This window comes from Papio anubis, chromosome 18 (genome assembly GCF_008728515.1).
Source record: "Papio anubis isolate 15944 chromosome 18, Panubis1.0, whole genome shotgun sequence".
Taxonomy (NCBI): Eukaryota; Metazoa; Chordata; class Mammalia; order Primates; family Cercopithecidae; genus Papio; species Papio anubis.
In genome coordinates this window covers 62,241,221-62,258,106 of record NC_044993.1, presented here as the reverse complement: position 1 = coordinate 62,258,106, position 16,886 = coordinate 62,241,221, and the positions used below count along the sequence as shown (strand labels likewise).

General features: G+C 41.7%; 1 protein-coding gene and 1 pseudogene across 12 annotated transcripts in view; one reads left to right on the top strand and one right to left on the bottom strand.

The window, feature by feature from the left end:
* TXNDC11 (thioredoxin domain containing 11) overlaps positions 1–16,886 on the bottom strand; it is a 65,985-nt gene that overhangs the window by 31,332 nt on the left and 17,767 nt on the right. For all 11 annotated transcript variants that reach the window (XM_031658464.1, XM_031658455.1, XM_021931764.2 and 8 more), the window contains one exon: positions 12,693–12,786. In XM_031658464.1, the coding sequence (XP_031514324.1) occupies positions 12,693–12,786 (94 nt within the window). The remainder of the gene's footprint in view (positions 1–12,692; positions 12,787–16,886) is intronic.
* LOC101004069 lies at positions 6,756–7,658 on the top strand (annotated as a pseudogene). The gene has a single exon (XR_646174.4). The product of XR_646174.4 is annotated as a probable ribosome biogenesis protein RLP24 pseudogene (transcript).

Here is a 16,886-nt window from a genome sequence, read left to right as displayed (position 1 = left end):
ATCGCTTGAACCCGGGAGACGGAGACTGCAGTGAGCCATGATCACACCACTGCACTCTAGACTCAGTGACAGAGCGAGACTCCATCTCAAAAGAAAAAATAAAATAAAATAAAAAATAAAATGATCAATTGAAAAACTTCCCTTGTATGCACCTCAATAAAATTTTTTTTTTTTTTTGGTAGCCCTCAGGGGAAGGAAGGACTCTGCAAACTAAATATATCCACTGAGAAACCTCCTCCACCCCATTTCAGGCTGTTCTTAAGGTCTAACACAGGAGTCAGCTAGATGAGGTCTCTGTCACATGTTCTCTTTTTCCCCTCCAAACAATGCTTTAAAAATGTAAAAAACATTCTTAGCTCCCAGGCCTACAAAAATAGGCCAAGGGCCATTGCTTTTTCAAGATGACGTGTCCCTTACAGGTAACTAGGGCAAAGCTCCCTTATTTTACAGATGGGAAACCTGAAACCTGAAGGCCAGTGAGAAAACGCCGCTGGGCCATGATTACACCAGGATACTTGCTATTAAAATGACTACAGGGCCAGGCGCAGTGGCTCATGCCTGTAATCCCAGCACTTTGGGAGGCCAAGGTGGGTGGACTGCTTGAGCCCAGGAATTCAAGAGCAGCCAAGGCAACATGGCAAAACCTCATCTCTACAAAAATTAGCTGAGTGTGATGGCATGAGCCTGCAGGAAGATCACCTGAGCCTGGGAAGTTGGAAGCTGTAATGAGTCATGACTGTGCCACTGCACTCTAGCTTGGGCAACAGAGTGAGACCCTGTCGAATAAATAAATAAACATTAAATAAGATAAAACGACTTCAGGACTCACTGGCCCCTGCCTATCTATGCTTATTGTTAGGAAGATACCACTAAAGCCCAGGGAAAACTAGAAACCAAGACAGGCTGCTAAGCAGAAGACACAGCCTATTTGTCTATTAGTGCAACAGGAGCTCCAAGAAAGAAGCTGGGGTAATGAGAATCACAGGACGTCCAGTGTGCCGGACGTCACGCTAGGTAGTCAAGAGTTATCAATCCACAGAACTTCCCCTAGGCCTTGAAAAATTAGGAAGGCAGACGTTAGCCAGGGAAACACATGACATTTAAAGCAGTATCACAGGCAAAGCCAAGAGGGAATCACCGTATCATACCACCTGCTGCACCTCAGTAAAGCAGAGGAGCTGCAGAGAAAACAGAGTAAGGGTGGAGTAAGTGAGCTCTGCACCAGGGTTCTCATTTCAGCTCCCGTATTTACCGGCATGTGACGGTACCGGCTTCCTGTTGCTGCTGTAAAAAATAACGGCAGACACAAATGTATTTTAAAATTCTGGATGTCAAAAGTCCAAAATGAGTCTCACTGGGCTAAAATCAACCCTGGCCTGTTAGCAAGTCATGTTCCTTTGGGAGGCTCTAGGAGAGAATCCATTTCCTTGACTTTTCCAGCTCCAGAGGTCACCCACATCCCTTGGTTTGTGGCCCTTTCCTCCTTCAAAGCCAGTGACAACTGGACTGTCGGTCTCACATTACACTCTGTTATTTTACCTCCAATTTTCATTCTTAAGAATCCTTCTGATTACACTGAGCCCACCCCAGTAACACAGGATAACCTCAGGGCCAGCTGATGAGCAATCTAATTCTCTTTGCTACCTTAATTCCTCCTTGCCATGTATCTAACCTATTCACAGGTTCTAGTAAGTAAGAAGTGGAGCTTTTTAAGGAGCCCTTAGGAGCCCTGCCTACTACATTAACCCCCAAGTTAACAACCTCCTCGAAGCTTCAGTTTCTTCATCTGTGAAACTGGAATAATAAACAGTTCCTACTTCAAAGGGTGACAGTGAAGACTGTCATTCAGGTAAAGTGACTGGCTATGGAAGTGCTCAGTCAAGTATCAGCTTATCTGGTTCAACTGTATATAAAAGGTGGCCAAGGACAGACTAGAACTGGGCCTTTCTGCATGGAGTTGTGTGACTGTAAGTTTCTGACTTTATTATGTGATCCCTAAGATTCTTCTCTAAGATTGTAATGCTTCTGGTTCTTTATCTAGGAGTCTTATCAACTTCCAAATATGAAAAAAACAAACTTGGAGAAATAGGATCAACACCCACACCCATACTCTTTTAAAAGAGGACAAGTTTAAAAGGGTAGAAAATATCACTAAATAATTAGAAAGTTAAGGTGCAATTTTTCAAATACCTGGGATCGAGGAATCAAAATCTCTCTAAATGAACACGAAATTTGGCTCTGAGCTTCCTGAAGCCAAAGCACAAGTGAACACACCTGTTGCTTTCCCCCGCCCCATCAATCTTCCACTCTGCATGTGGTTTCTTCCACCCTTACCTGCAGGCTGACCCTCCCACCCCCAAGCACCCATCTCCACTGAGTCATCTTCCCATCTCCACTGAGTAAGGAAGGCTGTCACAGACCCATCACCAAATTCTCATTGTGAGCAACCCTACTTCTTGGCCACACTGGCTGGTGGCTCCTGCTGATGGCAGGAAATGAGGTGCATTCATCATTACAGCTATATCACACACCAGATCCTCAAATGGTTGTTGAATTATTTAATAAGAAATCATAGTTCTGATTCTAACCTCAAGTGCTGGAAGGACCTTTTTTGGCCTTAGTTCTTATTTACAAGACTTAAGAAATAAGTCATGGAGGGGCACAGTGGCTTACGCCTTTAACCATAGCACTTTTTGAGGCTGAGGTGGCTGGACTGCTTCAGCCCAGGAGTTCAAGATCAGCCAGGGCAACATGATGAAACCACGTCTCTACAAAAAAATAGAAAAATTTGGCCAGGCGGGGTGGACGCCGCCTATAATGCCAGCACTTTGGGAGGCTGAGGTGGTCGGATCACCTGAGGTCAGGAGTTCGAAACCAGCCTGACCAACATGGAGAAACCCCATTTCTACTAAAAAAAAAAAAAAAAAAAAAAAATTAGTTGGGCGTGATGGCACATGCCTGTAAATCCCAGCTACTCGGGAGGCAGGAGAATCACTTGAACCCAGGAGGCGGAGGTTGCAGTAAGCCAAGATCGTGCCATTGCACTCTAGCCTGGGCAACAAGAGTGAAACTCTGTCTCGGGGGGGAAAAAATTGCCAGGCGTGGTGGTGCATGCCTATAGTCCCAGCTCCCTGGGGGGCTGAGGTGGGAGGATCACCTGAGCCTGGGGAGGTTGAGGCTGCAGTGAGCCATGATTGGCACTCCAGCCTGGGCAACAGAGCAAGACTCTGTCTCAAAAAAAAAAAAAGAAAAGAAAAGAAATCATAACGGAAATAAAAGCATCTCCCATAAAATACACAAGGATTCCTTTGCTAAAATAATGGCAACTGACTTAAAAAGTCAGGTTTTTTTGTTGTTGTTGGTTTGTTTTTGTTTTTTTGACAGAGTTTTGCTCTTGTTGCCCAGGCTGGAGTGCAATGGCATGACTTCAGCTCACCACAACCTCCGCCTCCCAGGTTCAAGCGATCCTCCTGTCTCAGCGTCCCGAGCAGCTAGGATTACAGGCATGTGCCACCATGCCCAGATATTTTTGTATTTTTAATAAAGACCAGGTTTCTCCATGTTGGCCAGGTTGGTCTCAAACTCCTGACCTCAGGTGATCCACCCGCCTTGGCCTCCGAAAGTGCTGGGATTACAGGCACGAGCCACAGCGCCCGGCCCAAAGTATGAAATTTTTAATATATTTATTCTAATCTGATTTAGTCAGTACCTAGAAGGGTCTCAATGCAGGCAGATAGTTAGAAAAAGATTCCCCCCATGAGTGGGTATAGTGACAACAAATGAAATTACCCAAGAAAACAAAACGATCCTAGAACCCATTCCACTTGCTGAGAACTGTTAGACTCAATGTCTGGTCCAAAGACCCAAGAGTTAGGTCCAAAAACCTGAGAAAATAAAGCAATCTCCAAGCCAGGCTTGCTTGTCAGTCCCTTGTTTTTCTAATGCCTTTTAAAATGTCACATACAGAGTAAGAAAACCCTAGCCTTCAGCTCTCTCTCTCTCTCTCTCTTTTTTTTTTTTTTTTTGAGACAGGGTCTCACTTTTGTCACCCGGGCCAGAAAGCAGTGGCATGATCTCAGCTCACTGCAGCCCTGACCTCCTAGGTTCAAGCGATCCTCCCACCTCAGCCCCTACGTACCTGCAACTACAGGCTACTTTTTGTATTTTTTGTAGCGATGGGGTTTCACCACACTGTGAAAGGCGGGTCTCAAACTCCTGAGCTCAAGGGATCCACCTGCCTCAGTCTCACAAAGTGCTAGGATTACAGGTGTGAGCCACCACGCCCCGCCAAGATCTCTTGATGCTGTATAAAATCTCACAATCTGACAGAATAGTGCTCCAGAAAAGCTTTCTTCATGCATAAGGTCTTGGAGGAGGGCACTTTTTGTGTGTACTGACTCAGTTCCACAAGCAAATCTCAGCAGCATCAGACGCCACCTGGTGGACTAAAGGGACACTACGCCGGAATCAAAGTTCTTCCTCCATTTAATACATTTCCTCTAAAACACTATTTCACAGAGGGAGTTCCTCAGAAAACTAATGCTACAAGATTTCCTCATCAACTGAGTTTAGGAATTCCCAAAGGTGAAAGAAAGGAGTGGAAATAGTATCTTTAGTTAACAGTTTAGTGTGGCCGGGAGCAGTGGCTCACTCCTGTAATCCCAGCTCTTTGGGAGGATTGCCTGAGCTCAGGAGCTTGAGACCACCCTGGGCAACACAGTGAAACCCCATGTCTACTAAAATACAAAAAAATTGGCCAGGCATAGTAGCGTGTGCCTGTAGTCCCAGCTACTCGGGAAGCTGAGGCAGGAGAATTGCTTGAACCCGGGAGGCGGAGGTTGCAGTGAGCAGAGAACGTGCGTCTCAAAAACAAAACAAAACAAAAAAATTTAGTGCATTTCCAAGATGACATTTAGGTACCATGTGAATTCAATTTGATCTCTACCAAAAAAAAAAAAATTGTTTTAACTTGCTGATGTGGTGGTGCATACCTGTAGTTCTAGCTACTCAGAAGGCTGAGGCAGAAGGATTGCTTGAGCCCAGGAGTTCAAGGTTACAGAGACCACCACTGCATTCCAGCCTGGGCAACAAAGTGAGACCCTGTCTTGGCAAAAAAAAAAAAAAAAAAGAACCAGGCAGGGAAATTCCTACACTATGGTCTATGGAGCCTGAAGGGACGGGCACAAGAAGTGGAGAAAGTGGTGAGAGGGGATCCAAAGTGATGTTTAAAATCCCGTAGCTAAAATCTTTCTCACGTGTCCTTTACCAGTCATTCATTCACCCTCTTAGCTACAACTATGCTCAGGCAGGGTATGGAGTTATAGGAGCAATAAAACAAAACTCTGCCATCAAGGTCCTTAGTAAATATTATCTGAACAAATTAGATCCTATTCTGGTGGGAGAGAGATTCAGTCCATTAGACAGGGAGAAACCCATGTGTTACAAACAGAAGCAGGTAGGAGGTGCACAGGAAAGGGGAAGAGAGAGACTGTGCCTGCTGGTCAGTCAATGACATCATTTCTTGTGTGGATGTTTTTACTAGAATAGGTAAAATACTTATCTGAGGTGCTTTCAGCCAGATGGCTTCGTTTCTAATTAAGGTATAAAGACTATTATTTAACTTACACACAAAGTATTTCTTTACTTAATCACTTTACTCACACACAAAATATTTCACATGATTTGACCTTATAAAATAAAGATTTATATACTTACCTCTAATCCTCCCCAAATTTACAGATAAACAAACTCAAACACAGAAAGGTTAAATATTTTGTTCCAAGTTTACAGACCCCACCAGGAGCAGACAAAGGGTAAGGACCAGGCACTCCTTGCTCCCAGCCCACTGTTTTTCTCCCTAAACTGCACTGCAAGCCCTTTTGTAGATTGGATGAAAAACAGGGTCAGAATTTGCTGCAAATCTTCTCTTTTAAAAAAGCCACTGAATTATAGTAGAATATAACAACATTTTGCCAGAACACATTTTTACAGCAAATAATGAAATAATCATCAGATTTTTAAAAATCAAGCAAGCAACTTCAGAATATGACCCCTCTACCAAATTTTCTTTTGGCAATAAAGTAGCCTCTCTGCCAAGATCAAATGTAAAAATGTTCCAAGAGGAACAGCCTTTGCAGTCCTGGAAGAATACAGAAGTATAAGAGAGCTGATTTCCTCCAGGCTTTTCAAACATACACAAAGATTGCCAGCTCACAATTAATCATCTAGCACCGTGAAACGATTAAACATTAATGAGAGATATGTAAAACCTACTATAAAAAATTAAAAGGAAGTTTTGAATAAATGAATAATCATGCTGTGAACCTAGAAAGGAAAGCTAAATGTTATGAACATGTCAATTATCTTCAAGTCAATTTATATATTTAACATAATTTCAACAAAATTCCAGCCAAAGGCAAGGATGGACATAAAAGAATATTCCACAAAACACAAGAACTAGAAGAAGTCCAGACTTGACCAAGTAATAGCAATTTACAAAGCAAGAACTTAGATTGTTTACTCAGACAAAAATAGGTATCTAGACCAAAATAAATCACAGAAATAGACCCAAATGCATGGAAAAATATGTTCTGTAGTAAAGCAGAAATCATCAAGGTTAGAGAGAAAGGAAACATCATTTTATAAATGAGAGGGGGAAAAAAATCAACTGTGCTCTATATTTTAAGCCAAAGTAAAGCCAGGGAGCATAAAGTGCTAAATAATTTTTAAATTTAAAAAAGAAGAAAATAGACTTCCTCTCAAGCTTGGCGTTTGTTTGGTGGGGTCCCACGCGGGTTCAACATGCGTATCGAGAAGTGTTATTTCTGTTCGGGGCCCATCTACCCTGGACACGGCATGATGTTCGTCCGCAACGATTGCAAGGTGTTCAGATTTTGCAAATCTAAATGTCATAAAAACTTTAAAAAGAAGCGCAATCCTCGCAAAGTTAGGTGGACCAAGGCATTCCGGAAAGCAGCTGGTAAAGAGCTTACAGTGGATAATTCATTTGAATTTGAAAAACGTAGAAATGAACCTATCAAATACCAGCGAGAGCTATGGAATAAAACTATTGATGCAATGAAGAGAGTTGAAGAGATCAAACAGAAATGCCAAGCTAAATTTATGATGAACAGATTGAAGAAAAATAAAGAGCTACAGAAAGTTCAGGATATCAAAGAAGTCAAGCAAAACATCCATCTTATCCGAGCCCCTCTTGCAGGCAAAGGGAAGCAGTTGGAAGAGAAAATGGTACAGCAGTTACAAGAGGATGTGGACATGGAAGATGCTCCTTAAAAATCTCTGTAACCATTTCTTTTGTGTACATTTGAAAAGACCCTTTGGATACTTGGAACTGCTAAATTATCTTATTTTTTACATAAGGTCACTTAAATGAAAGGTGATTAAAATACATCTTTCCTACATTGCCTTCTACATAACATCAGATATTATGGATGTTAGATTGCATCTCAGTGTTAAATCTTCACTGATAGATGTACTTAAGTAAATCATGAAAATTCTGCTTATAACTATAGAAGTGAATTGTGGATGTAAAATGGTTATGCCATTTGGGTAATGGCACTAGGCAGCATTTGTATAGTAACTAATGGCAAAAATTCATGGCTAGTGATGTATAAAATAAAATATTCTTTGCGGTAAAATATTCCCTTTGTTAATGTTATAGAAGGGGGGATACAAAAAGGAACTAACAATTTGTATGGCAGTATCAGATATTATTTTTGTTTTAGTATTTCCTGTTTTGGTTTATTTGCATCTTAGAAGAGCATAATGACATTGTTTGATGAAACCTAAATTATGCTGGACTGTTTTGACCTGGTTTAACCCTTCTGATAGGTAGTTGTGGATGTTGGGGATGAGATCTGAATAATCTTTGCCTGGAGTGACACTACACTCTAGAATTTCCACTTTGGAGAATATTCAGTTCTCACTTGTGATTCCTGGTAGAACAAACTTTATTTTTCTAGCCCAGCAGTGATCTAGAAGCAGAGGAATCCCAGCGCCTTTTAAAAGTTATTATGTGGTTTTCTTTTAAAAAGCTGCTGATTTTGGAAGGTAGAATTTATGGGTATAACGTATGTTCATTATTTGTATGTAAAATAAAACCATTTAAAAAGTAAAATAAAAAAAAAAAAAAAAAAAAAAAAAAACAAATATAGTCATCAGATTTTCAGGAAAAAAGAAAAAAGGAAAACTAACCAGAAGGCTGGGCACAGTGGCTCATGCCTGTAATCCCAGCACTTTGGGAAGCTGAGGTGGGTGGATCACTTGAGGTCATGAGTTTGAGATCAGCCTGGCCAACATGGCAAAAAACTGTCTCAACTAAAAATACAAAAATTAGGTGGGATGGTGGTGGGTGCCTGTAGTCCTAGCTACTTAGGAGGCTGAGGCATCAGAATCCCTTGAACCTGAGCCGAGGTTGCAGTGAGCTGAGATCACGCCACTGCACTCCAGCCTGGGCAAAAGAGAGAGACTCCAACTCAAAAAAAAAAAAAAAAAAAAGAAAAGAAAAAAAAAAAGGCTAACACAATAATGGACAGAAATATGTGCAAGAGTTCCTGTCCACAGCACCTAACAGCTGGGCCAAGGTAAACTGACAGACGAGCACTAAGGCCGAGCCTTGGAGAAAAAAGGAAACAGTTAAAACAACAAGAGAAGGCAGTTACTGTTACAGTGCTGAGGTGGGAAGTGAATTTCCTTTCTTTTACTGTGTAAAAATAGCAAATGTTAGACAAGTTTTGTTAAGTGGGGGGTAAAGGACCACAGAACCTGATCTTACAACCCAAGCCTCGCATGCTGAGGGGCAGGAATAAGCTCTCCTCACAGCACACCCTACAGCCCTGTGATGCTTCAGACGTGGTACACTCACAAATTATTTATGCACTGATGACCAGCTAGCTTCAAAAAACAAATGTAGAACTTGCAAGTGGCCTGGCTATTTCTAAGACAATTAAAAAAAAAATCATTAAGGCAGGGCAAAGGCATGTGCATTGTATAAATGCTTGTGGCCTGCTGAACCAAGGTATCTGCTTTCTGCTACAACAGTCTAAACACTTCTTCAGTTCAGCTCTCTATAACTAAATGTTAGATGTGTCAAATGTTTCTCCAGCCTTGATCTGTATACACAATCTAAACATGACATTGACCTAGAATTTAATTCGAAACTGTATCTTTTTTTTTTTAAGCGTGCATGTGTGTTTCTCCTACCTCCTACTGCACATCTGCTGTTAAGGAAAATACCATTTGACTTCAGGGTAGAAGAAAGGGAGAAAAACCCCACATGCCCAAGACAAGATTTACTTTAGGGAATCCTTCATAGTGCACATATTACAGAAAATAATCATTTCCAAATGTGTGAATTTAGCCACAAAAAAATGGGGTGAAAAGGATTAATCAGAATTCATCTCGGCTCCTGCAAACTTGCATATGCAACAGAATTTTACAAGATCCAACTAGAATCACAGGATAGGGAAGAGACGCAGAGAAGGTAAATCAGACCACATTTATTATGAAAACAACTTGCATATAAATTTGTCAAAAAAAAATTTTTGTTTTTGAGACGGAGTCTCGCTCTTGTTGTCCAGGCTGGAGTGCAATGGCACGATCTTGGCTCACCACAACCTCTGCCTCCTGGATTCAAGCGATTCTTCTGCCTCATCATCCCAAGTAGCTGAGATTACAGGCATGGACCACCACGCCTGGTTAATTTTGTATTTTTAGTAGAGACGGTTTCTCCATGTTGGTTAGGCTGGTCTCGAACTCCTGACCTCAGGTGATCCGCCCATCTCGGCCTCCCAAAGTGCTGGGATTACAGGTGTGAGCCACCATGCCCGGCCAGGTATAAATTTGTCAAAATTAGTGATTTGACCAAGGAGGTTCATTTTGTACCTCTGAGTAATTTTTAACCATTTATCTCTTTCAACCTTGTTTTATTTATCACTATTTACCCTTCTTTTGCTTAAAGAAAGGAGAAAAAAGCTACTGTCTCGTATTAGAAGGGTATTCCTAAAAGGAGCACCATTTTAGAAACCTCTGAATGAAAAAATAATTTAAAATGAGTAATGTATTTCTAATATGGCATAGCAGCACATAATACAAGCCAATCAAATAACAAAACATGCTTCTACGACCTTGAAATGGCCTCTTCAGCTTACAAACTTGAATGCTACCATCACTTTAGTGACTGACTCTAGGTTACCCTTTTATATAATCTTCATTAAGGTCTGTCTTCTTCTGTGAAGGGCTTTATTTAATTTTCCATGAAGATCTTTGAATGCTTATTTAAGTTGCTTATCTTAAGCTTATTTAAGTTGGCAGTATTTTGTTTTCAAAGTTCAAACTTTTATTTGCTAAGTCTTCTTAGTCACTTGAAACTGTGCAGCTCAAAGTCTTTCAATTAGACAGACATACTTATATGACAGCTTGATTTTCTCCCCCTATGTCTCCCAGACAATGTGAATATAGTAGATTCTCTGTGCTTTTAAATAAAACCTTCAAGGTATATATTTAAATGGCCAGTCATATAATTGTATCATAAATACTGTTTTAATATTCCAAAAATAAAAATAATAAAAGAATAATTACATATTTTTGGTTGATCTCCTGGGGGAAGATGATAGGGCCATTAATGTGATCACTTGCTTGGCAAAGACTGACTGAGCCCCTGCTTTATGCCAGGCTATACAGAAAGAACTCTAACATGAGGAACATGGTCCCTACCCTCAGAAATCTTACAGTCTAGGGAAAAAGACATTAAATAAATCATCTTGTAACCACATATATAAATGCAATCTGTGTTAACTGTTACAAAAGAAACAACAGGGTACCCAAGTTAGACTGGGGTAGAGGTTTCAGTTATTTAATTGTGGAAGTGATATTTGAGCTGGGCCCTGACAGGTGGAGAACTGGGACCTAGGGGTGGAGGCACATTCCAGGAAGAAGGACTAGCATGTGCAAAGGCCACAGTCCGAGGAAGGAGGAGTGAGTGGATACCAGTTACGTGTCCACTGGTCTGGTCTAGGTGTGGGTGAAGGGGCGCAGACTAGAGTGGTAACAAAGGGGATGGAGACAAGCGAGCAGATGAGAATGGATCTGACACAGAACTGACAGGCTGTAGAGTTAGGACTGAGAGAGAGCATAGAACAACATAAAACAATTGGGAGAATATGACCTTTCACTTAAAAACCAGGACACCAAACAATATACAATTCAACTAAGTCCAAAGAAAAATACAGATATGAGAAGCTGGCAGTATCCCATGCTGTAAAGTGACATGAGTTTTATACCTGGAAAAATACTTCTCAAAAGAAATGCATTGCTAAATTACAACCTATCTAACTGACAGACAAAATAACCACTAAAAATGCTGACAAAAACCTTTAACTATACATACAGAAAAAGATTATGATATAACAAATTTTAAAGTACAAAATATATAATTACAGATACAACGTGAAGTTCTCTTTCTCTCTTTCTCTCTCTCTCTCTCTATATTTTTGTTTTGTTTTGTTTTTAGGTTTTTTTTTTTTTTTTTGAGACAGAGTCTTGCTCTGTCACTCAGGCTGGAGTGCAATGGTGTGATCGCGGCTCACTGCAACCTCCGCCTCCCGGGTTCAAGGGATTCTCCTGCCTCAGCCTCCTAAGCAGCTGGGACTACAGGCGTGTGCGACCACGCCTGGCTAATTTTTGTATTTTTAGTAGAGACAGGGTTTTGTCATGTTGGCCAGGCTGTTCTCGAACCCCTGACCTCAGGTGATCCGCCCGCCTTGGCCTTCCAAAGTGCTGGGATTACAGGTGTGAGCCACTGCACCCAGCATATAGAAATATAAATATAAATAAACAAATATATATATATATATATTTGAGACAGGATATTACTCTTTTCCCCAGGTTGCAGTGCAGTGGTACGATCTCGGCTCACTGCAACCTCTGCCTCCTGGGTTGAAGCGATTCTCCCACCTCAGCCTCCTGAGTAGCTGGGATTACAGGTGTGCACCACCACACCTGCCTAATTTTTGTATTCTTTGTAGAGATGGGGTTTTGTCATGTTGGCCAGGCTGATCTCAATCTCCTGGACTCAAGTAATCCACCTGCCTCAGCCTCCCAAAGTGCTGGGACTACAGGCATGAGCCACTGCGCCCAGCCTCAAGCTATATTATTAGAAAGCTAAACATTTGAGAGACTATATGTGAAATAGAACAGTATTTCCTGTTTGCTAATGATGGAACATTAAACAATGTAATTATTAAAAATACAGTGACGGCCAAGCGCAGTGGCTCATGCCTGTAATCCCAGCACTTTGGGAACCGAGGCAGGTGGATCACCTGAGGTCAGGAGTCTGAGACCAGCCTGGCCAACATGGTAAAACCCCATATCTACTGAAAATACAAAAATTAGCCAGGCATGGTGGCAGGTGCCTGTAGTTCCAGCTACTCAGGAGTCTGAGGCAGGAGAATCACTTGAACCCGGGACACAGATTCCAGTGAGCCAAGATCATGCCACTGCACTGCAGCCTGGGCGACAGAGTAAGACTCCATCTAAAAATAAATAAAATAAATAAAAATACATTGAGAAAAGGAATCAAGCAAAGTAGAATATATATTAATAATAATACATGGAAAAGATGTAAATATCAATTCTACTGAAGTACCAATGTCTTAATATGAATCATTTTTTACCTTTCTTTAATGAATGTAATGCTGAGGTGAAGAAGGTCAAATAACCAGGAGGCTGGGGTGAGCCGCTGAACTCAAAGTACCCGAGTACTCCAGGCTGCAGGAAAAAGAGCAGAATTAGGTAAGTGAGGCACTGTCAGCCACAGTGTAATGGAGGATATTTTAAAGCAAGAAAGACATATTATAATTTAACAATTAATGCATCTTGTTGCATTTCCTTTTTTCAAAAAGCCTAAGCACATGAGAAAAATTTCAGGTTGGGGTTGAACATCCCCTCCATTTAAACAACAAACAGGGTAAGGGATGGAGTTGCAGCAGCTTTGACAGGATTGTACAGTGGTCATTCAGGGGCATTCAAAGCTGAAACTTCCTTCTGTCCCCACGAGTAGGTCTTTCCACACCCTGTTGACAGTACAATTCTCCCAGACTCAAAACTTCATCAGTAAGTTATGTCCTCAATCGCTTTTAACAACTCCAGACAAGCAGTGGCAATAATTTTCTTTTAACCTTTCTTAAGTTTCTTCTTGAATTGCTTTCTCTCATTGACTCCAAACATACCTTCACACTTTGCTGGAAATCAGGGTTAATCTTCACCTGTAATCAAGCCCCTTCAATGGGAAACAAACCATAGAACCGCCCCCCTCAAAACCCAGCATTCCACAGTGGCAACTCTCCTTTCCCTCAGGTCTGCAGAGGACCTACCTCCAGCCCTCTGGGCTCCTCCACCCTACATACTCATTTCCACCTGCTCATTCCATTCCTCTAAGCTGGGCGTAGAACTCTCCTTCATTCTGCCAAACCAATTAACTGTCCCCTACCAGATACGTTCTGCCTTCCTGTTTACAATCACTTCTTCCTTCTTTGAAGGCCCTATGGCACTCATTCAGTCAGGTTTTGTTCTGTAATAATCATATCTGCCTTAAAAGTCAAACTGTGAGATCCCTGAGGAAAGAGTGCTGGACTTGGAGTCAGAAGACCTAAGCTCAAGACTGAGATCTAGTGGCTGAAAGAACAGCCTCAGGAGAACCCTTCAATATGAACCCTCAGTTGCCTGATGTGGAAATAGGAACAATTCTTCACAGGGTTAGGCAAAGAGCAAGCCTGATGAACCGTAAAGCACTAGGCAAATGAAAAGAATCCTTTTAAGCCCAAAAGCACTTGGCACCACACTCTATATTAGTAAGTCATTGCGGAAGCGAACTTGATCACTGAAACAAAATTGCATCCAAAACTTAGGGTAGAAATTTAATCTGTTGGTAAAATTTAAAATCAGTATGCTATATAAAAGAGGAAACTTCTGGCCGGGTGCAGTGGCTCACGCCCATAATCCCAGCACTCTGGGAGGCCAAGGCAGCACCTGAGGTTGGGAGTTCGAGACCAGCCTGACCAACATGGAAAAACCCTGTCTCTATTACAAATACAAAATTAGCTGGGCGTGGTGGCACATGCCTGTAATCCCAGCTACTAGGGAGGCTGAGGCAGGAAAATCTCTCGAACCTGGGAGGTGGAGGTTGTGGCGGTGAGCTGAGATTGTACCATTGCACTCCAGCCTGGGCAGCAAGAGTGAAACTCTGTCTCAAAAAAAAAAGGAAAAAAAAAAAAAGAGGAAATTTCTGATCTGTAGTGGAATATACTATCTTTCCAATCTAAACCACTTGCTTGTTCTAAGATTCAACTGTAAATGAATCAACTGGTTTTCATTCTGATAGAAACTTAACATCTAGGCTGGGTGCAGTGGCTCACACTTGTAATCCCAGCACTTTGGGAGACCTAGGTGGGAGGATCATTTGAGGTCAGGAGTTCGAGACCAGCCTGGTCAACATGGCGAAACCCCGTCTCTATTAAAAAATACAAAAATTAGCCAGGTGTGGTGGTACGTGCCTGTAGTCGCAAATACTCAGGAAGCTGAGGCAAGAGAATCCCTTGAACCCTGGGGGCGGAGGTTGCAGCGAGCTGAGATCATGCCCCTGCACTCCGACCGGTGGGGGACAGAGCAAGACTCCATCTCAAAAAAAAAAAAAAAAAAAGGAAAAGAAAAAAAAAAGAAACAGAGTCTCACTCTGTTGCCCAGGCTCAAACCTGTAATCCCAGCACTTTGGGAGGCTGAGGCGGGAGGATCACTTGTGGTCAGTTCAAGACCAGCCTGGCCCTCATGGTGGAACCCCATCTCTATTGAAAATACAAAAATTAGCCAGGCTTGGTGGTGCATGCCTGTAATCCAGCTACTCGAGAGGCTGAGGCATGAGAATTGCTTGAACCAGGGAGGTGGAGATTGCAGTGAGCCAAGATCGTGCCACTGCATTCCGGCCTGGGCAACAGAGAAAGACTCTGTCTCAAACAAACAAACACAAAACTATGAACTAAGAGAAACAGTGCGCAACATTCAGAGTAGAATTTTACAAACAATATGACAATGTCGGGTACCAGCATTCTACAATTCTGTCAAAATGCTCAAGTTTTCTGTCATCTGGCAATTTTACTTAACTCTCTTCTTCCCCCTAAAAGATTCCTGAGCCTTTCCCCATCCCATTTAAATTTAAAACAATTTTGTTACCAAGCTGTTAGGAATAAATGAATGAATGTATGCTAAATAAGTGTTCTTAAATGGATACAGAAATTCACAAAAAGATTCTTAAAATATTTTGCCTGCAGATAGAAGATAAGAGTTTGAAATAATAATACTGTTAGCATTTGGTGAGTAAATTATACGGCACAAGTCAAACGAATCTGTCAAGTGCTTTAAAAAATAAAAAAGAGGCCAGCAGCGCTGGCTCATGCCTGTAATCCCTTCAGATCACTTGAGGCCAGGAGTTTGAGGCCACCCTGGCCAGCCTGGTGAAACCCCGCTCTACTAAAAATACAAAAATTAGCCGAGCATGATAGTGGGTGCCTGTAGTTGCAGCTACTTGGGAGGCTGAGGCAGGAGAATTGCTTGAACCTGGGAGGTGGAGGTTGCAGTGAGCAGAGATCACACCACTGAACTCCAGACTGTGGAAGAGAGTGAGACTCTGTCTCAAAAAACCAAATAAATAAATAAGAAAGCAACCACTATTGATGTAGAAGCTACCAATACCTAACACAATGATGTCCAAACAATACTGAAATTAGAGGAGCCAGAAAATCAGTCACTGAAAATTAAATTACCATTGCTCAGTCCTATTCCCTTTCCAATCAACTTAATATCCACTGAAATTAAAATGACACTGGCCAGGTGTGGTGGCTTATGTCTGTAATCCCAGGACTTCTGGGGGCTGAGATGGGAGGATCACCTGACCTCAGGAGTTCAAGACCAGCCTGGGCAATATGGCAAGATCTCATCTCTACAAAGTAAAAATAAAAATGACACTGGTTCTGTTAGAATACGTTGTTCACAGTAATCGACTTCATTTTCCTCTCTGTATTTAAATTGGCAGGAAGAACATTCGAGGAAGAGGGATTCCACAATTGGAGTAACTGAAGTAAGCAGAATTTCTTTTTTCTTTTTTTGAGACAGAGTCTTTCTCTGTCGCCAAGGCTGGAGTGCAGTGGCGCGATCTCGGCTCACTGCAATCTCTGCCTCCCGGGTTAAAGCAATTCTCCTGCCTCAGTCTCCCAAGTAGCTGGGATTACAGGCGCCTGCCACCATGTCCGGCTAATTTTTTGTATTTTTAGTAGAGACGGGGTTTCACCATGTTGGCCAGGCTGGTCGTGAACCCTGATCTCATGATCTGCTCGCCTCGGCCTCCCAAATCGCTGGGATTACAGGCGTGAGCCATGGGGCCCGGTAGAATTTCTTAACATGGTTTGCAAGGAAATGACATAGAGCTCTTAATCTCCCTTTATGGGATCTCCTGGCAAGTTCATTTCAGTTTTTTAGCTACATTCATCATTTATAAGGTAAATATTGTAGTGCTTACCTGGATAGAAAATTCTAGACCCTATCCTGCCTCAATATTGTGACTATCATACACAGAATAATCCCAGTTCTGCAGAATAAATGTGAATGACCCAATTAATAACAGGAAAGGGCAAAACTCTGCTGCTTCAGAGCCATGGCATCATCCTTTATCCATATTTATTCTTTTAAGTATTCATTTAAAAAAAAAAAAGCTACAGCCAAATTAAGGAGCCAATATCTTTAAAATGTTCTATCATGAAAGAAAAAAGTTTCAAAAAATGACATTAAATAGTTAAATGTTTGAAGTTGTAAGCCCTAGG